Below are 27,368 nucleotides of genomic sequence, written 5' to 3' on the forward strand. Positions count from 1 at the left end.
TCTTTTTATCACCTCTCCTCAATTTTTTTAAACAAAAGAATAATACATTTACATTTCTCAAAATGAAAGAAAGTGGCCCTGTCAAGGTTCCTTCCCCACTCTGAACTCTAGGGTACAGATGTGGGGACCTGCATGAAAACCTCCTAAGCTTACTTTTACCAGTGTAGGTTAAAACTTCCCCAAGGTACAAACTATTTTACCTTTTGTACTTGGACTTCTACTGCCACCACCAAACATCTAACCGGGTTTATTTTTGAGAAAGCGTTGTTTGGAAATGTCTTCCCTCCCCCCCCCCCCCCAAAATCCTCACCAAAACCTTGCACCCCTTTCCTGGGGAAGGTTTGATAAAAATCCTCACCAATATGCATAGATGACCACAGACCCAAACCCTTGGATCTTAAGAACAATGAAAAAAGCATTCAATTTCTTACCAGAAGAATTTTAATAGAAGAAACAGTAAAAAGAATCCGCTCTGTAAAATCAGGATGGTAAATACCTTACAGGGTAATTAGATTTAAAACACAGAGAATCTCTCTAGGCAAAACCTTAAGTTACAAAAAGACACACAGACAGGAATATCCATTCTATTCAGCAGATCTTATTTTCTCAGCCATTTTAAAGAAATCCTAATCTAACGCATATCTAGCTAGATTACTTACTAAATTCTAAGACTCCCATTCCTGTTCTGTCCCTGGCAAAAGCCTCACCCAGACAGACACAGACCCTTTGTTTCTCCCCCCTCCAGCTTTGAAAGTATCTTGTCTCCTCATTGGTCATTGTGGTCAGGTGCTAGTGAGGTTAGCCTAGCTTCTTAACCCTTTACAGGTGCAAGGGTTTTTCCTCTGGCCAGGAGGGATTTTAAAGGTGTTTACCCTTCCCTTTATATTTATGACAGGCCCCTGACAGATCCTGTTGCTGATGAACTGAAAGCTTCACTGTGTGATCCTGTGTTTAGTAGTAAATCACCAGCCTTAGTTGTACAACTGCTTTTCTTTCCCTAATGGGGGGTGGTGGGGGAGTGAAATGTTTTGATTAAAATGGTTTTATATTGCCATGAATTTACAAAAGGCCACAGCCCTGAATTTCCACATTACACAACAAATGAATCCCTGCTGTCTCCTTTCTTCCTAATGCCCTCTCTACTCTTTATTGAGCCCCGTTGTCTTTTCTCCCATTTCTTTCCAAGCCCCTTTTCACTTTATTTTCTTGGAACTTTTCTCCAACTGTCTCTCTAACAATCAAAAATAACCTCAACAATGCCAGTCAGGTTTGCCACCCCAGAGTTTACACTCCATGCATCTGATGAAGTGCGTTCTAGCCCATGAAAGCTTATGCCCAAATAAATTTGTTAGTCTTTAAGGTGGCACAAGGACTCCTCGTTGTTTCTGCAGATACAGACTAACACGGCTACCACTCTGAAAGGTAACTGAATAATCACTATGTCCAGACTGAAGAACCTATTCATTTTTGGCGGGAGGAGGGGGGAGAAGAGAAACTTGGCCTGATGTTTAGTCGGAAGTAAGAAATGGATGTCATTGTGGTTGTATCTGATGCCCTAAATCTACGATGTGGTTGGTGCACAACAGTAGTTCATTGTCCTGAAAGACTTTAGATTCTAAAAAGGAACAAGGGACAATGGACTGAGCATACACTTAGCAGAGTGTGGCATGAAAACTCCAAAAGATGGTGTTGATAGAAACTAGAAATGGAAAAGAGACATTCCATTGGTTTTTCTATAATACATTGAGTATCTTGTTTACGTTGCTACTAAATGCATCAAGTGATGAAGCTTCTAATATGATACTTCTAGGACTCCTGAAGCTCTAATGAACAAAATTAGAGCTTATAATTCTTCCTCCCTACTCCCACGCACATAGCCATTGACAGCCAGGATGGACAGGGATGCAAAACTATGCTCTGAAGTGTCCCTAGCCTCTGTTTGCTCCTGGAAGCTGGGAATGGGTAATGGGATGGATCACTTGATGATTATCTGTTCTGTTCGTTCCCTGTGAAGCACCTGGCATTGGCCACTGTCATCAGACAAGATACTGGGCTAGATAGACCATTGGTCTGACTCAGTATGGCCATTTTTAAGAAATCTTTCATTGCCTTTAATTTAGGCTAAAAATAATATCAAAGCAAATGCTTACTGAATTGCCAAATTGGTTCAAGTGTGGGTTTTATTTTATTTTTTTAATCTGGTTCAAATACACTATTTTAGGGATATGCTTTGATGTAACTGGATTCATTTTAAAAATAGGTACACTGGCACCGCTGCTGCGTTTTTTTTGTTTTTTTGTTTTTTTTTACAAATGTCTATGCTGGACAAAATCTGGGTAAGCCTTATCCCCTGTACCATTTATCCAGGTTTGGAGGTGCTTTAAGTCTAAGCTAGTTGGCTGAGTGGGGGCCATGGGTGAGAGCCCAGGCTCCACTTTAAGTTGGGCTGGTACCTGCTCACTTTGCAGATGATATACCGGCCCAAAAAAAAAAATCACTGAGCCCTATGCACTTCCCACAGTTCCTCCCTTCCCATCTCCCCCACCCCCAGGATAGACAAGTGTTCTCACAATTGACTGGGAAAGTTCTTAGTGCATCTCAGAACAAAGAGCCATGGGATGTGCCCCAGACACACTCAGGCAAGTGCACAAATGGTGAGGAAGTAGTAATGTGGGTAGATCTTTGAAGTGGGGGAAGATCACATCCAAGCTAGGCCCAGATTCAGGTGTGATTACTTGGGTTAACTGTGCAGTATAGACATAGCCTAATGTACACAAACCCAGAGACTCTAGTTCCCCTCCAGACCAAGAGCTCTGAGATGGAGGATACAAAGTAGCAGGAAGCTGTGCTCTTGATCTACGCCCTTCTTTTTTTAAAACAGTTCTGTAGTTCAGTTATTTTAAAATCCTCTTTGAGGAGAGCTGCAGTGGAGACAGTGGGGAAACTAAGGGCACAAGCAATTCAGGATCAGGCGCTGGCTATTTCATCTTAACTTAATAGTGAATCTGCCTGCTCTGTAGTACTCATTTCACCTCCCCCTTGCACTGTAAAATTCTTTGGCTGTCCTTAACTCATTTGGCTATCACTAACTCAATCTTTGTGTGTGAGATTCTATGATACTACCAACACATGAGCTCAAAGACTGATGAGCATCCCAGAATTCATGAGGTTTGCCTAAAAATCATGAAATAATTTTAAAACAGAACAAACATGGGGGGGGGGGGTTAATCTGTATCCTAGTTTCTGAAATACTCCCATTGTGTGGTGTGCTTGTGTTGGTTTTGTTTTGGTTTTTTTATTTTTTTTTTTTGAATTTTCAACCTGTAAATCACAGGCTGAATCTGAACATACAAAAATGCAGGTCTCTGCTCTCCTCCCCCCTCCCCCCCCGCCAGTCCCTTGTCTTCTCCAGCTGGACTGTTGCCTTCATTAACTCCTCCTCCCTGCACTGTGTTGGGGGAGGGAAACTGCTGTCCATCTTAGAGGAGTTCCTGAGCTAGCAACCTGTGTACTTATGAGATTGAGTGTCCCCCAAAACTGCCCTGAAATTGCAGTACTGACAATAATATAACAGTACAACAGTAGTTGGAATAAGTAAACTTGGTTCTCTTTTTAATTTCTTATTTTAATTTCACTGTTTCTAAATATATAAAAAATTCATCTTTCCAATCTATTCCCAACAAAATTACTTTAAAGAGTTAAAAAAAAATCTTTAATAAACTAGGGATAACAAAAATGCCTTGTATCTAAGGAGGGGATGAAGATTATACAATAGATGTAACCTAAAGTACAGTACGCTAAATATTTGAGAGCATTATAGGCATATATTGTATTTGATAGAAATAGTAGTTTTAGTCTTGTCTTATAACTTTCATTAACTTCACTATGGGAACATAAGAAAACTGAACAGTTACATTTCATTAAATTCCCTGTTAAGACCTTTGTTCTAAGGCTTTGTCTACACTGGCACTTTGTCTGCAAAACTTGTGGTGTTCAGCAGTGTTAAATACCCCCCCGAATGGCAAAAGATTTACCAACGAAAAGCACTGGTTTGAACAGCACTTTTGACAAAGCCACTGGTGCTTGGAGGGGAGGAAGCTTTTTTTGTCAGCAGGAGAGCTCTCTCTTGCTGACAGACAGCTACACTGCACACCTTTTAGTTGCACGGCTGTAGCAGCACAGCCATGTTGCTAAAAACCTCATAGTGTAGCCATAGCCTAAATCTGAATTGGCTTTGCCCCTGTCTGTCACATTGGTGACCTTTGTAAAATGAGTCATTAGGTCATAGTCCATCCTGCATTGCAAACAATGTGATAATGCTGTAAGCATAGCTTTCCAGAGGAAAGGAAAAGCTGTCAATGAGTTCTATTATTCTGTACAACTTCTGTGGTACAGTACTTGCTTTAAAAAAAGTCTACATAGTTATGATAGAAAAAGATCAAAGCACTGCTCTTAAACATGTGGAATGTAAGCTATCTTTCCCCCGCACCCATAACTAGAATGTCAAAATACTCTAGTATGTTGTAAAAACTGAATGCAAATGGTGAAACAACTTGGGAAACCAATAGTAAAGGTATTTGGGGAAAAAGCGCAACACTAACTTGACATGGGAACAGTCTACTTTCTGTGTTTTGCAGGGCATGGTTCAGGAATTGCTCTTGAAATGCACTTCCTGTTTGTGACTCTTCTGTTTGGTTATTACTGCCATGGAAACCAGTTATAACAAAGCTCAGCCCAGTCGCTGTCAATGTAGTGTTCAAAAATAAATAAATAAAATTAAGGAAAATCCATTTAACTTCAGTGTAAACTAAATTTTGCCTGCAAGGGGGGAAAAAAAAGCCAAACTGAAAGGGGATAGAGGGGGACAATGACTCTAATTCCATTTTAATCGATCTTGGAGCAATTTCTTTTCTTCATTTGAAGAAAATAAAAATGAGGAAATGCTCACATTGTGCATCCTGACTGGCTGTCTGGAACATGTGTTCTACCGATCAGCAAATCACTTCTGAAGTGAAAAAGTTGTCCTATACTTAGGCTAAGATGCTAAAAGAAGACTACCTCCAAGTGTGTTTGGAAAAGATAACTAGCAGTTCTTTCCTTATAAGCAAAAGTAATGAGGCCCAAACAACAAGGTCACTAACAATGTTTGGTGCTGAGATTTTGCTAAGAGAATAATGGTTAACATCCTCTTTTGTAATTGTCAAGGTTCCTTCCCCACTCTAAACTCTAGGGTACAGATGTGGGGACCTCCATGAAAAACCCCCTAAGCTTATTTTTACCAGCTTAGGTTAAAACTTCCCCAAGGTACAAACTATTTTACCTTTTGTCCCTGGACTTCATTGCTGCCACCACCAAGTATCTAACAAAATATAACCGGGAAAGAGCCCACTTGGAAACGTCTTTCCCCCCCAAGCCCTACACCCCCTTTCCTGGGGAAGGCTTGATTAAAAATCCTCACCAATTTGCATAGGTGAACACAGACCCAAACCCTTGGATCTTAAGAACAAGGAAAAAGCAATCAGGTTCTTAAAAGAAGAATTTTAATTAAAGAAAAAGTAAAAGAATCGCCTCTGTAAAATCAGGATGGTAAATACCTTACAGGGTAATCAGATTCAAAACACAGAGAATCCCTCTAGGCAAAACCTTAAGTTACAAAAAGACACAAAAACAGGAATATACATTCCATTCAGCACAACTTATTTTATCAGCCATTTAAACAAAACAGAATCTAACACATATCTAACTAGATTGCTTACTAACTCTTTACAGGAGTTCTGACCTGCATTCCTGTTCTGCTCCCAGCAAAAGACACACAGAGACAGAGAGAACCCTTTGTTCTCCCCTCTCCCCCCCCCCCGTCCAGCTTTGAAAGTATCTTGTCTCCTAATTAGTCATTTTGGTTAGGTGACAGCCAGGTTACATTTAGCTTCTTAACCCTTTACAGGTGAAAGGGTTTTTCCTTTGACCAGGAGGGATTTAAAGGTGGTTGACACACACACCCCCAAATCACAGGTAGATAGGGTGAAATGCTGGCTGTGATTTCTTCTTGGAGCTCTAGGAGAACAGAATTAATAAGACGCCTCTAAATATACTACCATGTATTTAAAGACTAACAATATTTTTCACATCTCAAGGACTATTTTAACCAGTTGATTCTGGGAAACTTTCACGGAGCCACTTTATTAGAAGCTCCTGAGATGTGTTGGATGTCAAAATCAAAATCTTGGAGAGCTAAATTCCACCAAATAAGTTCTTTATTTCCCACGGCGTTATGAAGCCACTGTAGCACAGCATGGTCAGATGGAAACGCTGTCCCCAAACATATGGGTGTAGCTTTTCCAGAGCGTAGACAATGGTGTAACATTCTTTTTCGCTGACTGACCAGTTGCTTTCCCTCTCAGACAGCTTCTTGCTGAGAAACACTACAGGGCGGAATTTTTGATCCGGTCCTTCCTGCATTAAAACTGCTCCCACACCATGCTCGGACGCATCTGTGGTTCCTAGGAATGGTTTGTCAAAGTCTGGGGCCCGTAGTACAGGGTCAGACATGAGTGTCACTTTAAGCTGATTAAAGGCCTTCTGACACTCTTTGGTCCACCTAACAGCATTTGGCTGTTTCTTTTCGGTTAGGTCTGTCAGTGGGGCGGCGATTTGGCTGTATTGCGGTACAAATCGCGTGTAATATCTAGCCAAGCCTAAGAAGGATTGGACCTGTTTCTTTGACTTTGGGACAGGCCACTTTTGGATAGCATCCACTTTGGCCTGTAGGGGGTTGATAGTTCCTTGACCAACCTGATGTCCAAGGTAAGTCACTCTGTTTAGGCCTATATGACACTTCTTAGCCTTTACAGTTAGTCCTGCCTCCCTTATGCGCTCAAAGACTTTGTAGATGTTCCAGGTGTTCTGTCAAGGTAGGCGACTGCATATTCTCCTAATCCCGCTAGGAGGCCATCTACAAGTCTTTGGAAGTTGGCGGGTGCATTCTGTAGCCCGAAAGGGAGTACATTAAATTCATACAGCCCAACGTGTGGTGAAGGTTGACATTTCCTTGGCGGATTCATCTAGCAGTATCTGCCAGTACCCCTTGGTTAAGTCCAAGGTAGAGATGAACTGGGCCCGTCCCAGTTTCTCTAATAGTTCATCTGTGCGTGGCATTGGATAGTTGTCTGGGCAAGTTACAGCATTTAGCTTACGGTAGTCCACGCAAAAACATATCTCCCCATCTGGTTTGGGAACTAGAACCACTGGAGATGCCAATGCACTGCCAGAGGGGTGGATTACCCCCATCTGTAGCATATCCTGGATCTCCCGTTCTATAGCAGTTTTAGCTTGAGGAGACACCTGGTAAGGTTGGGATTTAATTGGGTGAGCATTACCTGTGTCAATGGAGTGGTATGCCCGTTCAGTCAGTCCGGGGATGGCTGAGAACGTCGGCATGCAGCTAGCTCCTTGATCTGCTGTCACTGCCTATGCCCAAGGGTCATGGAGAGGTTCACCTCTTCCACGCCAACATCGCTTTTCCCTTCATAGTAGACACCTTCAGGCTACTCAGCGTCATCTCCTCCCTAGGCTGTAAACTGACAGACCTTTAATTCTCTAGAATATTCTCTAATATTTAATTTTAATTCTATTTAATTCTCTAATATTCTCTTAGAATAAAAGGGCTTTAGAGAATTAATATGTTACACCTTGGGCTTTCAATTAGAGGTGGGGAATGCTATGAGATAATTAACAACTCCCAAGCACTCCTGGACCATGAATGGCCCTTCCCATGATGCTTCCATTTTATGGGCCTGGAGCGCCTTTAAGACCATGACCTGGTCCCCTACTTTGAAAGAACGTTCTCTGGCATGTTTATCATACCAGGCTTTTTGCTGTTTTTGAGCATCCTTACAACCTTTTTGTAGGTTTTCTTTAGCAAGGGCTAAAGAGGTTTGGAAGGTGTTTTGTTACAAAGCCCAGAATGTTAGCTCCTGGGGAAGGTGTAAATGCCTCCCATTGCTGCTTCACCAACTGTAATGGCCCCTTAATCTTGTGGCAATATACAAGTTCAAAAGTCCTAAACTGGGATGTGGTACAGCTTTGTAGGCAAACAGCAACTGCTGCAACACTAGGTCCCAATCATGGAGTGCTCATTTACGAATTTATGTATCACGACCCCCAAAGTCCCATTAAATTTCTCAACCAGGCCATTTGTTTGATGATGGTAAGGGGTGGCAACCAAGTGATTCACCTCATGAGCTTCCCAAAGGCTTTCCATAGTTCCTGCCAGGAAATTAGTTCCTGCATCTGTGAGGCTGGGCCAACCTACCCTGGCAAAAATGTCTGCTAGTGCCTGGCACACACTTTTAGCCCTGGTGTGGCTTAGAGCTACTGCTTCTGGCCATTGGGTGGCAAAATCCATGAAAGTCAGTATGTACTGCTTTCCTCCGGGTGTCTTTTTCGGAAAAGGACCCAGAATATCCACAGCTACTCGCTGAAATGGAACTTCAATGATGGGGAGTGGCTGGAGAGGGGCTTTGACCTGATTTTGGGGTTTTCCCACACTTTGGCATACCTCACAAGACTGGACATAGGTAGAAACATCCTTGCCCATTCCCTCCCAGTGGAATGACCTCCCCAAACGGTCTTTGGTCCTGTTCATCCCAGCATGGCCACTAGGATGATCGTGGGCTAAGCTGAAGAGCTTGACCCGATACTTAATTGGATCTACCAACTGTCTCTGAGGATGCCAGTCTTCCTGGTGTCCACCAGAAAGTTTCCTTGTATAAAAGTCCTCTTTCTACAACAAACCTGGATCGATTAGAAGAGCTGAGAGGCGGTGGGTTGCTCCGTGCCGCTGTCCAAGCTCTCTGGAGGCTTTCATCTACTTCCTGTTCGGTCTGGAACTGTTCCCTTGATGCTGGAGACATCAGTTCCTCATTGAATTGTGGACCTAGACTTGGTCCCTCTGGAAGCAATGTAGGGGATGGGGCTGTTTCCGTTGACTGTGAACCGCTCTCCGCTGGTGCACTATGTTGGGTTTCAGGCTTTGGCTGAGCCTCTTGTGTAGGGTTATCGGCTGCTGCTGGTTCAGGTTTGGTGGGGCCCTCTGGTGTTGGGGTTGCTGGATTCAGTGTTGGCAGTGGGTTGTTGGTGGTTTCGCCAGTTCCGGTTCTGGGACTAACTCTGTCTGGGTCTCTGGGACTGGATCCACTACTGCTGTTACAGACGCTGGCCTGGAGTCCGGTTCCATCACCTCTGACCGGGTCCTGGTAGAAGTTTCCGGAACAGAGCTAGGTGTGATGGCTTGCTTAGCCTGGCTGTGGGTGACCGTTCCCACCCTCTTAGCTAGCTTCACATGATTAGCCAAATCTTCCCCCAATAGCATGGGGATGGGATAATCATCATAGACTGCAAAAGTCCACATTCCTGACTAGCCCTTGTACTGGACAGGCAACTTGGCTATAGGCAAATTGGAAGGGTTGAATTGTCACTTGGATCTTGGGGTCGATTAAATTGGGGTCCACTAAGGAAGCATGGATAGCCAACACTTGTGCTCTGGTCCTCCACGCGGTGACCTTCTTCCTGCCCACACTCACAGTTTTGAAAGTATCTTGTCTCCTCATTGGTCATTTTGGTCAGGTGCCAGCGAGGTTATCTTTAGCTTCTTAACTCTTTACAGGTGAAAGGGTTTTTCCTCTGGCCAGGAGGGATTTTAATATGGTTAGCCTTCCCTTTATATTTGTGATAGTAAATAAAGAGCAGATCTCACAGATTCATAATTTTTTTTATACAGTTACTGAAATTGAACAAAGCATAAGAGGAACTTGAAGGAAATATTGATTTTTTTTTTCTTACTTCACTAAAAGTACTGTTACATCAAGCACCCCTCCTTTAGGATTGTATTTAAAAAGTCTCTCCTAACACAATTGTCCAATTTCAATTGATTGCATAAAATGATTGTTGTGCAGGATGCAAGCTACTGAACTCACTAAAGTGGGAATAGACTGAAATAAACGGACAGTGGTGCTTTGTGTTTGTGGCTAGTTAGTTTTTTCCTATGCCCCTTCCCCAACCTCTCAAAGCTGAGTACTCGGACTAAAAATCACTAGAATTGAATTGAAAGGTGGATGATGGTTTTGTATTGTGTTATGACCATGGTTATAATTCCCACATCTGACAGCTGGATGTGTATATAGCCAGCAAATACTTGTACAATTTGAATAAACACAACTAGCATTCTTTGACAATTTTAAGATTATGTAAGTCTCCTTAATAGCCTTAGGCTTTATCGCTAGGCAGTGTACCAGTGCCTTAATGTTTACATTCTGGCTCTTGCATACAATTTTTAGCTAGAGAATGTTGTAACAAGTGAATTATTTGACTACTTGTGTACTAATCTTCTACTGCTGCAGCCAGCTCCATGATTTATACTGTTGTCTGTGCTGCTCTGACAGTCTTCACTAATGATCTGCTCCTTAGATACAAACATTTTTCTGACATCTCTTAATATTGTTAAATGGATTTTTCCCCCCACAATGCTCCTAAATCATAGAAGTGTAAGACTGGAAGGGACTTCAGTAGGTCTAGTCCAGTCCAGTGCGCTCAAGGCAGGACTACATAATAGCTAGACCATTCCTGACAGGTGTTTGTCTAACCTGTTCTTAAAAACCTCCAATGACTGAGATTCCACAACTTCCCTAGGCAATATATTTATTTTAAAAATAAATTTTTGGTGTGTTTTTTTTTTTATACCTTCATAAAACCATTATCCTACTTAGACAGATTACATGCCACAGTTTTATGATTCTGCTGGGGGAGGGTGTAACATGATGCTCCTTGTTATACACATAGCTGTCACCAAATTTCATAGTCATTGTCTCAGAAGCCTACACCTACATAGAAAAGCTCTACATCAAGACAGTAACTCTTTAAATTTCTATAAATTGTAGTTAACTTGCAATCGTAAGAAATGGAATGTGAAATCTAACAACTCTTACTATTGCTGGATTTCATTTCAAATTCCATTTCATCAAGTTTATCTATTATAGATGCCAATCCAACAATGAAGGTAAACATAATCACCCGATCAAAATAGCATCAATATAGTATTTCCAGCAGCTGAATCTCTTGTGTGGATTTTGTCCTTTGTCCATATCTTTACACTTTTCCTAAACTAAATTAGGGTCTGTCAGTAATCTGTTTGTTTTGTGTGACTTTTTCTAAAGTGTGGTGGGGCCCTGTGGATAGTTTTACTCCCCTCCCTCTTTTTGTTGACTCTTCCACATCCATATAGATGAATAGTTGATTGCTTGAAGCAGAAGAACTTGTAGTTTGTAGCCAAGCTCTCAAGGACACCTGTATAAAAGAATGAAGGTAAAGTATGTTCCCTCGTGTTTGCTTTGAAGACTTGAATAATGTGGATGATTCTTCTCTCTCTCAATAGCAAAATAATGTATCCAAGAATACAGCATATTGAAGATTCTTCCAACATGAAGTATTGCATACCTTAATGTGACACTTCTCCTTGTGTAGATGCTTTAAGAGTTGAGGAAAAACTTTTCATTGGGTTGAGAACTTTGGAGAATGTTTTGTACAACTTCTTAAATTCTGGAAAGATCTGAAAACAATGGAAGTATTTAGGTACCCTTTGTTTCTGGAGATTCTAGAGGTTGACATTTTCATGGAGCTAGTTCAGTTTAGTTTCTGTGATTCATGAGGCAGCCAAATCAAATAGGCCTCGCTGGTTCCAAGTATAGAAGGTGGCTCTTAAAGGAAGAGAGGTACTCAGGAGTAAGAAAGGAGGCCTTGCAGCAGAAATTCTCTAGAAATGACATTTTAAGTTATGTCTCTTCTGCTCTTTACCTCCTTCACCTAGCTCTCTTCAGTTAAGCATAAAGGAAAACCAAGGAAAGGTGAGAATTCTGAGTGCTAACCCCTAGACGTGGGAAGAGGGTGAGACTGACTATGCTCATCTTTAAAGAGACTTCCAAGTAGCTTGTGCTAGAATTCTGGTGGACTCTAGAATTTTTATTTGTAATAGAAATTCAGTCAAATTTTAGGTATCTTGACTACATCTCCTCAGATGAGGTACCACTGGATGATCTGTTTTCTTATAATGTGACTTCCATCTCTTTTGTACTTAACTTTAGAAGTGATAACTCTTGGGCTAGTATTTCATAAATGTTTTTAAAAAAAAACAACAAACAAAAAAAAACCTCATAGTGGTTACAAATGACTTCTTTGTTTCTAGCGCTATGCGTCATTAGTCATCCATATTGTGCCAGGTAGGAATAATCACAAACAGCAATGGCAACTGAAAGTGATACTTGATGGTAACATGCTAAGACCTGAAACAAGTTATCCCCAAGGCAGGCATGTTGGAATGAATCTGAATCCGGAAATGTCAGAATGTTCTGCACTCTAACTTCATCCTTTCATTAATGACTTTACTCTCTGACCATTCAATCTGTAGCTTATAAACCAAACTGCACTTTTGGAGGGACTACCTACTTCCTCACATTGTTTCCCCAGTACCTCAGTGTTGAAGTGTCCACTGTCCATACTCTTAACTTTGTTTTAAAAACAAACAAACAAAAACAAAAAACACCACACCTCTATTTCCAGTGTAGTGGCCCTTTTGCAAGTGCTAATATCTCTTTAAAATGCTGTCAGCCTGATTTAAAATCGTATCTGATAAAAAGGCAGTAGGAAACTCTGAAGATATCTTTTATGCCAAATTTCAGCCTCAGGCAAATATTTGTGGTCTAGTTATAAATTCCTGATAATCCAGGCTAATAGTAGAAATTCAGGGCTGCTATAATATCAAACATATGAACAAACTATTAAGTGCTTATGAACAGCCACTGGGGTTGCTAAAAGTTCTGAAATATATAGATTGTCAGCTGTGACAGTTGGTTCAGCTTGGAATGGTAAAGTAGTCTTTTAAGAACATAAGAATGGCCCTACTGGGTCAGGCCAAAGGTCCATCTAGCCCAGTATCCTGTCTTCCGACAGTGGCCAGTGCCAGGTGCCCCAGAGGGAATTAACAGAACAGGTAATCAAGTGATCTATTCCCGGTCACTCATTCCCAGCTTCTGGCAAACAGAGGCTAGGGACACCATTCCTGCCCATCCTGGCTAATAACCATTGATGGACCTATCTTCCATGAATTTATCTAGTTCTTTTTTGAACCCTGTTATGGTCTTGGCCTTCACAACATCCTCTAGCAAGGAGTTCCACAAGTTGACTGTGTGTTGTATGAAGAAATACTTTTTTGTTTTAAACCTTCTGCCTATTAATTTCATTTGGTGATCCCTAGTTCTTGTGTAAAGGAAGTGTTTGTTTAGTACTTCTCATATCTACTTTCTCAACAGTTCCTTATCTACTTCTGGTAACACTTGCTTAGCTGTAACCATTTAAAACACTGCCCATGAGTCATGAAAGGAGCATGAAACAGATGTTCATTATATTTATACTATCTTCCATACCCGACCTGTCCCTAAATCAGCAATCTTGGTTGAAATACCAGATATTTTTAGATAGCTTTCTTAAACATTTTCTTTGACAGCAGTTGATATGAAGCCTTCCTCTGGCAGCATTTCATTTGACCTATCTATCCAGTTACTTCCATAATTCCATTTATGGAGAAATTGATTCCATCCTCTTTTCAAACTTGCATTCTCTACTTATGCACATATTCAGTCTACTTTGTTATATTTTTGGATACACTGACAGACTAGTCTAGCATAGAGTAACGGCACCACAGGTCCAACATAAAGTGCTATTCAGAAGCATGCCGTTTTGAGAAGAGGAATGGAGAAAATGCAATGCATTTCATTAGCTTCACTTTCCAATTTGGAGACTGTTTGTTTGAATGCTCCAAATGTGGTCTGTTCTAATCAGCAACAAATATTGACTACAGTTCTGTGGATATAGTCGGTCCTTACTGCTGAAGCAAAAGACACATCTGCTAAATATTCTTTGACACATGCTGGCAAGTGCAGAGTACACATGTGAAGGACAAAACTGCAACAATTTTGTTTATGGATTCTAAATTCTATTTTGGGAGATGTAATGAGTAGTTCTTCTGTCAACAAAGGCACTGAGTATGACCATATAGTGGGGTAGAGACTAGTGCATTTCTGAACATGAATGGTAGTTGTAGCTAGACCAATTCAGACTGGAAATAAGGCACACATTTTTAACTTTGAGAGTGATTAACCATTGGAACAACTTGCTACTCACTGACAATTTTTAAATCAAGATTGGATCTTTTTCTAAAGTATCTGCTCTAGGAATTATTTTGAGGAAATTCTATGGCCAGTGTTGTACAGGAGGTTAGAGTAGATGATCATAATAGTCCCTTCTGGCCTTGGAACCTGTGAATCTATATGAATTTACAGGCTTAACTTCTTTACAGAAACTTTGGAATTCCCTTGGGGGCGGGGGGAATGGGCAAAAATGGAGATGGGGTTAAGTATCAAACAACTCAAGCTCTCTAAAGTAACTAGTTCATGAGGACCCTAGGCTGTCCCTATCTAACTCTTTCCATGTTTTTATCCATAAAATTGCCTCACTACTCCCCAGGTTATATATCCAAAGATCTTATTAGCGCTTGTTGCCACAGCTGTGCACAGGGAGTTCCTATTGAATTGCTGGTTCACTAACCCCTAAATCCTTTTCCAAGTCACTGCTTTCTAGAATGCAGTCCCCCATTGTGTAGGTATGACCTTAATTCCTTGTTCCTAGATGTTTAACTTTCATATTTCTGTTTCAATGGGCCCATCTTACCAAGTGATCCAGATTGCTTTGTATGACTACCCTGTTCTAATAATTATCATTCCACTAATCTGTCATCTGCAGATTGTAACCCCAGCGATTGTTACCCTACTAGAAACACTATGATCAGATGGTTCCCAGTTGTTTACTTTGAGATCCATTAGTCACTTAGTTATCCATTTAACATATGCTTTATTAATAATGCAGAGTGCTAATTTATTCAGAATGTCACGCAGTACTAAGTCAAATGCCTTACAAAAAGTCTAGGTATATTAAATCCACAGTTTCCTTTATCAACCAAACTTCTGACTCTATTCTTTGACAGGTTTTGTCAAACAATCTTATTTTCCATAAAATAAAAGCATAATGCAGCAGAGGTTTTGTGAAATATACTAAGGCACCCAGCAATGAGGTGGTACAAAGTCATGTATTTCCAAACCTCTCCCTGCCCTCAGGTTGGCTTGTGAAATCCATTTTAAAATTTAAGCTTGGCTGATGTAGAGTCATCTTGCCTCCCCATCAGACAGGGGCTAGGATTTGCCCATTAAATAACAATGATCAGTGAGTTTCCCTATCAGCGTGTCTTATCCCTGAACCCCAGTTTGAAGGCCCCCTGCAGGGACCTGTTTTTAGCCAAGTCAGCTGGATGTTAATTTGTCACTCTTATTTCATAGAGTAGAATATGATTGATTGAGAGAAGCCCTGTCTCTTAATCCATCATCCAGCAAGAGGTAACTGACTGTGCAAACTAGGATCCATCACCTTGAATCTTCAGGGTGACGAAGGTGCAGCCATGATCAAAGGGATGCACCTTTGAAATGCTAGGTTTTTGGGAAAAGTAGGAGGGGAAATAGCTCCAGAGCTTTGCATAGGGATGTTAAGTTATGGGGCAGTAGCCAATAATAGAGGACAAAATACGTCCTCTCCTATACTATGGATGCATGGGAAAAGCCCAAAGACCACCGATCAGAAGAGTTCAAGGGTCATAAGGTGACAAGACATTTGATTGATCTTTCAACTGCCAGAAATGGCATTTCCTGTGACACTAGCTAGTTTGTTTTAGTTCTCTCCTATAAGGCTTGTTCATCAGTCTGACGTAAGTGCAGATTTCTCAATTCCAGATATGTTACTCATCATAAATACTGCAGTAAGAATGACTGTCTGTCTAAGATGGCACACTGCAACATAAGCTGCTGAGTAATTAATTGGAACCATTTAACTAAACCAGCAGTGCTCAAACTGAGAGTCGTGACCCCATTTTAATGGGGTCGCCAGGGCTGGCACAGACTTGGCTGGACCCAGGGCCAAAGCCTGAGCCCCACCACCATTGTTTGACACCAAAGCCGGAGCCAGAACCACACCGCTCAGGGCTGAAGCCAAAGCTCAAGGGCTTCAGCCCTGGGTGGCAGGGCTCAGGTTACAGGCCCTCTGCCTGGGGCTGAAGCCCTTGGGCTTCTGCTTTGCCCCTCCCCCCACCCAGGACATTGGGGCTTGGGCTTTGGACCACCCAAGGCAGCTGGGCTCAAGCTTTGGTCCCCCCTTCCTGGGGTCATGTAGTTATTTTTGTTGTCAGAAGGAGGTTGCGGTGCAATGAAGTTTGAGAAACCCTGGACTAAACTGTAAAAAGATTTGCTTTGCTTCATTGTTTTAGAGGCATAAGAATTGACATATTACAGCTAACCAATCATTTAGTCTAATCTGGTATAGTGATATTTGACACCACTGCTTCCTTTCTTCCCCCATCAAATATGCTGCTGACTATCTGAAGAATTTCGTGCACACACATGCATTTTAGTGGGTGGAGAAGGTGGGTCTTTTTGCACTGTATGAGGATAAGAATTGATGGTCATTGTCGTTCTAGCTAGTGTAAATAGAAATTCTGTTCATTCAAGTGTCTAGTCCTTTGGAATCTTAAACTCCTTAGCAGTAATCTACTTTGGTGATTCCATGAATTACCCTGATATACCCTTTAATTTTTTTGATAGCTGAAAAAAATGTATTCAACCTTTTAATTTCACTGCTACGTTGCTGTATTATGTGAATAGCAAATATCACTCAATTGTTGGCCTTTATCATACTGCTTATTATACTCTCTCCTGTTCTTCTGCATTCCAAGTTAAATACAAGCCCCTTTTATTCTCTCCATATGAAAGCATTCCCCTACTGTTTACTCTCATTGCCCTTCTCTAGATGTATTCTGTTTCTATTGTGTCATAGAAAGGTGGGCCAATGGTAATGATTGAGAACAGAATATGCTACACTCATTACAACACTGTTGAGGATGGGATATGTCATACTTTCAGCTATCCAGTGGCTAATAACATCTAAGCAATAACCTGCATTATCCTAGTTACGTTGTATTCTTTTAGTCCTGACCTCTGAAGTTAATGCATATAAATGTCTTGAGGGAGTTCTTGACTAGCTTATATCCTTCATTTGAACATATGTACAATTTAAATGTTTTCTGTATTTACCTTTCAAAACTAGATGAATAGCTTTTATGATTCTGTTCTTGGTTCAATCACTCAAATGTCATCCTCCATAAGTTGTCATTTGATTATTCAAACTTTTGTTCTTTTGACACTTAAGACCTCGATCATAAAAGGTAAGGGAAAAATGGAAACTGAGATGCAAAATATAATCTCTTGGAAAAATAATTTTAAGTTTCATAAAAGCTTTCACTTTACTTTTAAACAGATGGGCTTAGGTCATGAACAAGGATTTGGTGCCCCATGCTTAAAATGCAAGGATAAATGTGAAGGATTTGAACTACACTTCTGGAGGTGAGTACAAGTGTGACTTGGCTAAAATGTAAGGCTTGATCCTAAAAACACTCATGCACATACTTAACTTCTGGGGTACAGTAACTCCCCACTTAACGTTAAGCGAGAGGACGTTTCGATCTTGCCTCCCTGCGCAATTACAGAACGTGCTTCATTTAAAGTTGTGCAATGCTTCGATATAATGTTTGGTTGCCTGTTTTGTCCACAGCTGGCAGCCCCCTGTCCCATCAGCTCCACTATGCCCCCCCACCACAGCGCCTTCTGCCTGCCTACAGACCCCGTGGATCAGTGCCCTCCTGCTCCTGCTCGTGACAATCAGCTGGCTTGCGGCGTTTGGGAGGGGAGGGGGAGGAGTGAAGAGACAGCGTGCAGAGTAAAGGGAGAGGAGGGGAGGGAAGAAGAGGTGGGTTAAGGGTAGGGACTTGGGGGAAGGGGTGGAGTGGGCAGGCTTAGGGTTGAGCCCCCCGAACTTGGTGCTTGCAGAGTAGGGGAAGCTGCCGCTGCAAAGCCCGCTTTTCCTAGCCTACGGCACCTTCAGCCTCCTTGCCTGCCTCATTGTCTTCAGTGCCAGTGGGCTGTGCCTGTGTCGGGTAAGGCAGGGGCCCCTCTCAACTATAGTACTGTACTGTATGGCTAAAAAAAGTTTCCCTGGAACCTAACTCCCCCATTTACATTCATTCTTATGGGAAACTGGATTAGCTTAACATTGTTTCACTTAGTTGCATTTTTCAGGAACATAACTACAACGTTAAGGAAGGAATTGCTGTATAAGTAATGTTGTTGTCTTCAGTGAGACTACTCAAATGCTTCATTGTTAAAGCATATGCTCAAGTGTACACAGGATTAGGGCCACAATTTGGCAGGTACTTAAGCTGCGCCTAGTAGAACAGTGCAAATGGGGGGGGGGTTATATGTATAACTGTATCACACTGGGTTGGGTGTGCAGCTCTGACTATATACCAGTATAGTTAAAGCAGCAAAACTCTCTAGGGTAGACACATTCTCTCTCTTCTTTTTTTTTTTTTTTTAGACATTCTGCTGCAGCAGAATAAACTCAATCTGTTGGATTCTGGATCCACACTAGGGTTTTATCAGTATAACTATTTCAGTGCCCCGAACTGCTGACTCATCCTTCTTCTCTTGAATGGTCTTAAAAGTGAAGCAAGTAGTCTGTAAAGTAAATCATGCTGTATAGATGGTTACTGAAGAAAAAAAATAAAGGAAATGCAGACCTCTGAGTATGTGTTGCAGCAGTTCATCAGTCAGGAGGAGGAAACACACCTGAAAATGCATTCAATTGATCATACTAGTTTGAAATAAAAATGCTCATATTTTAAATAGGATGTAACCACAAATGGACAAAACCTTAACCCAATCAGCTTTTTCATTTATGTTAACTAGTAAATTCAAGGTTCTCTCTTTGCTGAGACAAGAGAATGTGGGTAACAGGTGTGGTGAGGATTGCAGTCTGAGTTGCTGTTAAGGTTGGGAGGCTTAAATGAGATCTCTAAACCCAACCATTCTGTTTTATTCTGCTTGGACATTTTTAACATCTGTCTGCTCTACTGTCTGATTACATTCTGCATGATACCAGTGTAGCACTACCCTCACTGGATGGAATTGAATCTGCTCTCCAGTGTTTCAGTTTTAATTGGTTTCAGATTAGTATCCATGTTAGTCTGGATCCGCAAAAAGAAAAGGAGGACTTTGTGGCACGTTAGAGACTAACCAATTTATTTGAGCATAAGCTTTCGTGAGCTACAGCTCACTTCATCGGATGCATTCAGTGGTTTCCCTTCATTTCTTGTACAAGGGTTCCCAAACTTTTTTGCTGTGTAACCCCATTTTAATTAATTCCTCCCAGGACCCCAGACAGCATGGAGGACACCATTTTTGAAGAGCAAAATGGCATCCCTCCACACATGACCTTGGATGCCCATATGTGAGGTCATGCCACATGGATGATGTCATATTGCTCTACAAAATGGCATCTTCTGCACAGCGTGACCTTGTATGTGTGGTGTGTGCAAGGTCACGCTGTGTGGAGGATGCCATTTTGTAGAGCAAAATGGTATTCTCCATGCATTGTGATCTCGCGCGCACCATACATAAGAGGTCACGCTGTGAAGAGTAAAATGGTATCATCCACACACTAGGGATTGCAGCGACCCCCAACTGCTGATAGTACAACCGCAGTTTGGAAACCCCTGCTGTAGTGTTGGGCCTGAAATCAATATAACACGCTTGAAAGTGCTGCTGGGGATTCTCCTTATGTTTGTGTGAAAGACCCCATAGGCTTTTTCTGGAGAACAAGATTGAGAGTTGTATGGCTAGCTGATGGCAGGTCATTTCCCTTCTTTGGAACAGACCAGGTTTGGAAACTATAAGCCTCTTTCTATCCAAAGTACAGGATGGCTTGGAAGACAGAGATGAAAGGATCTATGTCATAAATAGGGCCTCATGTATGGTGTGATTATGAAGCCATGTAAGTACAGGTATATTTTCGAATTGCTACAGAACTATTTGAAAGTCTAAGCTTTTAAAAAAAAAAAAAAAAAAAAAAAAAAAACTGTCTAGGCTTCAAGGTCATAATAATGAAGTGTAAGTCAATGTAGTGGTGTCTGCAAATAGCCTACAACAATACTGAGTGGCAGGGATGCACCCACTTCTTCTCGGTGGGGTATTAATACTGTAGTCTTAAGACTTCAGAATTGTCCACAACACTTATTTTTCCCTGAGCAGTTTAGCATTATCAGGCTAATTGTTTTGGGTTTGTTTTGTTTTTGTTGTGGCATGTCTGAACCACTATCACCATCAGGGTTTTTCTTTTTAGGAGATCTATTAAAAACCATAGGTAAAATAAAGACTTAAACTGTTGAAGGTAAGACAGCATGGAAGCTACTGTTCAAATTAGAGTACGAGGTGAATTGATGATAGACTTATTCCTGCAGGGTTTTGCAACTACTGGAAGTCAAGGAAACTGTGTTGAAATGCAGACTCCTATAAACTTGGCAAAACCTCCCTGCAAGGGGGGAGAAAAAAACTTTACACACTGACCAGCATTGTCTAATACGAATCTTCTACAGCACCGCTTCTCAACCAGGGGTGCGGAGGCATGAACATGTTTCAGGAGGTTTGCCAAAGTTTGGGTTTCAGCCTCGGGTGGGCAGGTTTGGGGAGGAAGCACCAGCTCAACCCCCAGCTCACCCCAGGAGGCCACCCAGCCTGTCTGGGCTGGGGGGGGTGCAACCAAAAATTTCAAAATTACTGCAGAAGAAAGATTTCTTTCCCCGCCCCCCCGCCCATCAGAAGGGATTGCCTCACAGCCATTGACTCCACGAGCAGGCAGCAACTAGCCAAGGAGACACACCGCTGCTCTGTCCTGCTACATCAGCATTTCAGGAAGCAGGGCCCAATGGAAGGCAGAAATCAGGGGGAGGAGGGCATTTGGACACGTGTGCCCCACTCCCATGTGTTGCCTCTGGTTGGCGGTCTGCAGGTTCATCTATTTATGTTTTTGGGGTCCCTGGGTAAAAAAGCTGGAGAACCACTGATTTAGGGCTTGTCTACACTGGCAATTTACAGTGCTGCAACTTTCTCCCTCAGGGGTGTGACCCCCCCCCCCAAGTGCAGCGAGCTTCAGTGCTGTAAAGCACAGGTGTAGACAGTGCAGCAGCACTGGTAGCTACACCCCTCGTAGAGGTGGGGGGGTTTTCTCTCCCAGCGCTCTGCTGCAACTACACAAGCCATGTTAAGGCGCTGCCGCAGCTTGCCAGTGTAGACTAGCCTTTACAGTATGATTACATACATTCCCATCTAGTGGGAAAGTAAGACTGGAGTCGAATAACGTAACCTATTACAAGCAGCAGGGAATGTTCTGACTTGCCCTTTGAAATGCAGTCTGAGAATTCACAATGCTGTGTAACTACCAAAAGATGCTAATAGCGTGCCACATTCACAAAAACGCTATTTGGGACTTTCCTCAAAGTCATGTAACCCTTCAGCACCTGGGTGGGAAATATGGTGGCTTAAGCCACATTTCATATCTTCCCTCATTCTGGGGCCAAAAGGCAGGTCCTTAGGCACATCTTGCAGCGGCACTGAGGATGTTTTAAATTGCACTGGCTCCAAGGGGCTATACCAGTAGAAGGGGGACTTTAGGATTTCCTTTGAGACCTTTTCCACTCTGCTTATCCAGAACACCTTATCCAGTTCTAGGAGAACATTTCATCTTGTTTTCTGGTAACTCAGGTTACTTAATTAGGCATGTAACAGCTCTATGCCCACATTGGATGGGTCCAGATGTGGGCTTGCATACGAGGTGATGCCATAATACCAAATCATGTGTATCACTGCACCATTTATTTATATTTTTCCTAGCTACAAACATCTATTCTTGAATCTAAGTGGTTTGGACACTGGGCAGATTGTGTGATAATTGCTTATGTCCTTGCCTTATCTAATTTCAAGCTTATCAGTTCAGGGTGTTCCCATTTATCTCAACTAGCCTGAAAACACTATCTCTAGCACACAGCCTGTCACACCCTTGTTTACAGTCTAACCTTGCACTCAAGTTTATTCATTTCCAGCAAGATATACACCTATGGGGGAAGAGGTGTGGAGTACCTGTATTCCCTTTATACTGAGGGTCAGGACCCTGAGATTTAGGGCTGTTAAACCAAACCTGTGCTAGTGAGGGGAAGGGGAGGGCATGCTATGGAACTCTTTTTCGCCTTGCTCAACGCATTTATTGCTCCTATGTAGTACAGTGGATATGGAACTCTTCTTGGGCAGCTGAATCTGCCAGCTTTATGTTTGCTCTGTGCCAGGAGCCAGCACAAAGTGGATATAGTAAAGACCAGAATGTGGCCCAGAGTTGTATTAATAGGTTGGTTGTCTCAACTTCTTCAATCCCCCCTTTCCCTCCACCTCATCCTAACACACACATCCAGGCAGGGGGAAGGTGAGGGCAGAGGCGCTGAACCTGGCCTTCATGAACTTTTAATTTGTTCTGAGTTAATAAACGAGTCCCCCATCCCCTGAGAATAGAAGGGAGGGGAAACCACTTTCCACAACCTGTAGAGCTGGTGGGAAGTATAGGAAAGAAGCTGATTTTCAATCCCCACGTCTCCACCCCCAAACATACACCCTGTAAGTGCTGCTGCCAGCTCAAGGATAAGAATCATAGGGTTGGAAGAGCCTCAGGAGGTCATCTAGCCCAATCCCCTGCTCAAGGCAGGACCAGCCCCAACTAAATCACCCCAGCCTGGGCTTTGTCAAGCCAGGCCTTAAAAACCTCTAAGGATGGAGTTTCCACCACCTCCCTATGTAACCCATTCCAGTGCTTCACCACCCTCCTAGTGAAATAGTGTTTCCTAATATCCAACCTAGACCTCCCCCTCTGCAACTTGAGACCATTGCTTCTTGTTCTGTCACCTGCCACCACCAAGAACAGCAGAGTTCCATCCTCTTTGGAACCCCCTTCAAATAGTTGAAGGCTGCTATCATATCCCCCCCCTTACTCTTCTTCTGCAGACTAAATAAGCCCAGTTCCCTCAGCCTCTCCTCATAAGTAATGTGCAACAGCACCCTAATGACTTTCATTGCCCTACACTGGGCTCTCTCCAATTTGTCCACATCCTTTCTGTTATGGGGGGGCCTAAAACTGGGTGCAATACTCCAGATGTGGCCTCACCCATGCCGAATAGAGGGGAATAATCCCTTCCCTCACTCTGCTGGCAATGCTTCTGCTAATGCAGCCCAATATGCAGTTAGCCTTCTTGGCAACAAGGGCATACTGTTGACTCATATGCAGCTTCTCGTCCACTGTAATCCTCAGGTCCTTTTCTGCAGAACTGCCGCTTAGTCAGTTGGTCCCCAGCCTGTAGCAGTGCGTGGGATTCTTCCGTCCTAAGTGCAGGACTCTGCACTTGTCCTTGTTGAACCTCATCAGATTTCTTTTGGCCCAATCCTCCAATTTGTCTAGGTCACTCTGGACCCGATCCCTACCCTCCAGAGTATCTACCTCTCCCCGCCATCTTAGTGTCATCCGCAAACTTGCTGAGGGTACAATCCATCCCATCATCCAGATCACTAATTAAGATGTTGAACAAAACCGGCCCCAGGACTGACCCCTGGGGCACTCTGCTTGATACCAGATGCCACGTAGACATCGAGCCCTTGTCACTACCCGTTGAGTCCAACGATCTAGCCAGCTTTCTATAAACCTTGTAGTCCATTCATCCAATCCATACTTTAACTTGCTGGCAAGAATACTGTGGGAGACCGTATCAAAAGCTTTGCTAAAGTCAAGGTATATCACATCCACTGCTTTCCCCATATCAACAGAGCCAGTTATCTCATCATAGAAGGTAATCAGGTTGGTCAGGCATGACTTGCTCTTGGTGAATCCATGTTGACTGTTCCTGATCATCTTCCTCTCCTCCAAGTACTTCAAAATGGATTCCTTGAGGACCTGCTCCATGATTTTTCCAGGGACTGAGATGAGTCTGTAGTTCCCCAGATTCTCCTTCTTCCCTTTTTTAAAGATGGACGCTATATTTGCCTTTTTCCAGTCATCCAGGACCTCCCCCGATCACCACAAGTTTTCAAAAATAATGGCCAGTGGCTCTGCAACAGGGTTGATTTGATTAAAATTTTGATTTTGAAATCATGATTTAAATCACTAGTCAGGAAGATTTGATTTAATCATGGATTTCTACATAAGTGCATTTGTGTTGGTTTTTATAACCTTAATACATATTCTTCAACTCAGAGATGTAGGTTTCATTTTTAGAAGGTACACACTATATATTTTTAAAGTGATTTTATTTTGAAAACTTTTCCATTAGTTTTACAGCTAAATCAGAAAATGAATTATTTGGTTATTTCATTTACCAAAGGTAATTGAAGTAGATATTTATGAAAGTCATTGGGAAGTGAATGATCTACAATTCAACAGGTTAATCATTAATATTTGGAGGATTTTCTTGCCATGCTGTATTAGGAGGCAAATATCACCAGACGGACATTTAAATTGTTTTAGTTAACTAAAACAACAACGTTGTACATTCTGGATTTTTTTCTTCAACAGCAAACATAATATTATAACAAAACAAGCATTTGAATTTAGTTAAACATTCAAGATTTTTAAAATCAGGTTTGTTTGTGTTAAAATTTGTTTAACTAAAATAGTTTAAATGAAATTTTATTTTATTTTATTTTTTTAGAAAAACACAAATTAAATCAACTGTCGGCCAGGTCAACATGAGAAACTTAAAATATTGGCTTCTACAGTTAACTCAGTCATCTTCACCTTCGGTTTCCTGTTTTGTTCATAATCTGAAAAAGAACAACAAGCTTTCCTGCTTTTTTCAGGTCCCAAATGATTTCTCAATTTGGAATGAATTATTCGAAAGGAAGAAAATATTCTTTCTACACCAGAAGAAGAAGCTACTGCTATTAAAAGTGAGATTATCACTTCAACAGTCTCTGAATCCAAGTGCTTACATGACTTCCACCATTTCACTGGTGTGACTTTCTTTAAAACATCATCAGCAAACGTATATTTCTTGAGTGGTTCACCCTTAGCTCTGAAGTTTATTACAGTTGGCATTATGGAGGGATGATTGATGGATATCCATGTCAGAGCCAACTCCTCTTCTTCAGCAGTTAAGGTTTGTCCCTGGTACCAAGTATTGAGAATATTTGCAAGAAATGAGCTGGAGACAGTGCTTGTTCCATTTGTTTTTTTTAATGCTTGTAATTTAAACTCTGTCATCTCATATTTCTCTTCTTAAGCTCTCACTCAGTTCCTTCCCAATTTCAACAGCATCAGCAATAAAACAGCTGTTTCCCTGCATTTTGTTCAAGGCTACAGAAATAGGCTTCAGGGTATTCAGCATGTGCTCAACATTTCTCTTAAGCCCAATGTTGAGAACTTTGGCTGTGACAGTGCCATCTATTTTTTCACGATTTTGTTCACAAACTATCATCAGATTAGGCCAGTTCTTGGTATAGGGCTCAAAACAGTCCACTTGTGAGTTCCATCGCACGTCTTGTGGGAGCATTAGCTTGGTTCCTCCCACTTTTTTCAGAGCAGCTGCTGCAAAGTGGTTGTTATGGAAACATTTTGCAATTTCAATAACATTCGCCTTTACAGAAACTCCTCACTTAGTCATCCCGGTTAACGTTGTTTTGTCATTATGGTGCTGATCAGTTAGAGAACGTGCTCGTTTAAAGTTGTGCAATGCTCCCTTATAACATTCTTTGGCAGCCCCCTGCTTTGTCCACTGCCTGCAGAGAGAGCAGCCTCTTGGAGCTAGTTGATAGGGGGGCTGCCAATCCACCCTGGTTCCAAGCTAGCTATCAGCTCCCCACTCCCCTAAGTTCCCTGTGCAGCAGCCACCCAGCAGGATATCCATTGCCTGGAAGGTCAGCTGTCCCCCGTCCCCCCCCCCCCACTGCCCTGTGCTGCTCCTGCCCTCTGCCTTGGAGCTGCTCCCAGGAACTTCCTGCTTGTTGTGCAGGGCAGGAGGGGGAAGAGGGATGCTAATGTCAGGGTATCCTCCTCTCCCTGCTCCTGCCCCCCACTCCTGTACCCCCATCTCCACAGAGCAGGGGGAGACACGACAGGGCTCAGGACAGAAGGAGCTTGCTAGCAGCAGCTGCTGTCTCAACATGCTGATCTACTTAAAAAGACAGAGTGACGTCAGCATACTTAGAGGCAATGCGCCACACACACACACACACACACACACACACACACACAGAGTCTTTTGTCTGGCGAAAAAAATTTCCCTGGAACCTAACCCCCCCCCCCCACACACACACACACGCACGCACTAATTCTTATGGGGAAATTGGATTTGCCTAACATCGTTTCGCTTAAAGTAGCATTTTCAGGAACATAACTACAATGTGAAGCGAGGAGTTACTGTATTTCTGGAACACTGAAGTCTTTGGCTAGGAAGTGCAGCAAATGAGCACTGCAACCGCATGTTGTTAGCTTGGGACTCTCTTCTAAATTTCTTCTCATCTTGGATACATTTGCTGCTTTGACTGTGACCAAGCTGTGTACTAGACTTTTGAAATTTTTTTCAGTTTGTTATAGTTTTTACTGCTACTTCTTGTAAGTATTCTGCTGTGTGTGCATTTCCTGATGTATCAGTTCTTTCTGTAAGAAAGACATTCCCTTCTTCTGTTGTCACACAAGTGCACACAACAGGATCATTGTAGACATTGCTCCACCCATCAAGACTCAGGTTAACAATTTCACCCTCCAGGCCTTTTGCACACTGCTCACTTTCTCTTTCATACACTTTATCCAGCAATTTGCCTGCAACATCTGCTCTATTGGGTGGACTGTATCCTGGTCTTAATGATTGAATCATGTTAATGAAGTGTGGGTTCTCAATCGTACAGAAAGAGTTTGTTGCATAAACAAACGGGGCAATTTTTTCATCAATTGCCTCTTTTTGTAATCTGCTGGTTCTTATCATAAATTTATCTATGGCTGTTTCTGGATGATGAAGATTTTTTTTTTCTTTTTGCTACAGGTATATACTATGGCTATGTGACATACATGATGTGACTGAAACACTATCATTGGCAGATAACTCTGAAACTGTAGAAAATGATGGTGATCTTGAAGGTGGATAGTCTTCAAAATCCTACATGGCAGGGATTGGCAACCTTTGGCACACTGCCTGCCAGGGTAGGCCCCCTGGAGGGCCGGTTTCTTAGGGATGCCCAGTGGGAGCCGCAAGTTCAGCCAATCGCGGCTCCCAGTGGGCGTCCCTAAACCTCTGACTGCCAGAAGCT

At 42.2% G+C, this 27,368-nt stretch overlaps 1 protein-coding gene across 1 annotated transcript in view; it reads left to right on the top strand.

The window, feature by feature from the left end:
* The window catches only part of TES (testin LIM domain protein), a 45,517-nt gene that overhangs the window by 4,840 nt on the left and 13,309 nt on the right, over positions 1 to 27,368 (top strand). Inside the window, exon 2 of the mRNA XM_038387304.2 lies at positions 17,461 to 17,546. Within this exon, the coding sequence (XP_038243232.1) occupies positions 17,461 to 17,546 (86 nt within the window). The remainder of the gene's footprint in view (positions 1 to 17,460; positions 17,547 to 27,368) is intronic.

This window comes from Dermochelys coriacea, chromosome 1 (genome assembly GCF_009764565.3).
Source record: "Dermochelys coriacea isolate rDerCor1 chromosome 1, rDerCor1.pri.v4, whole genome shotgun sequence".
NCBI classification, from domain to species: domain Eukaryota; kingdom Metazoa; phylum Chordata; order Testudines; family Dermochelyidae; genus Dermochelys; species Dermochelys coriacea.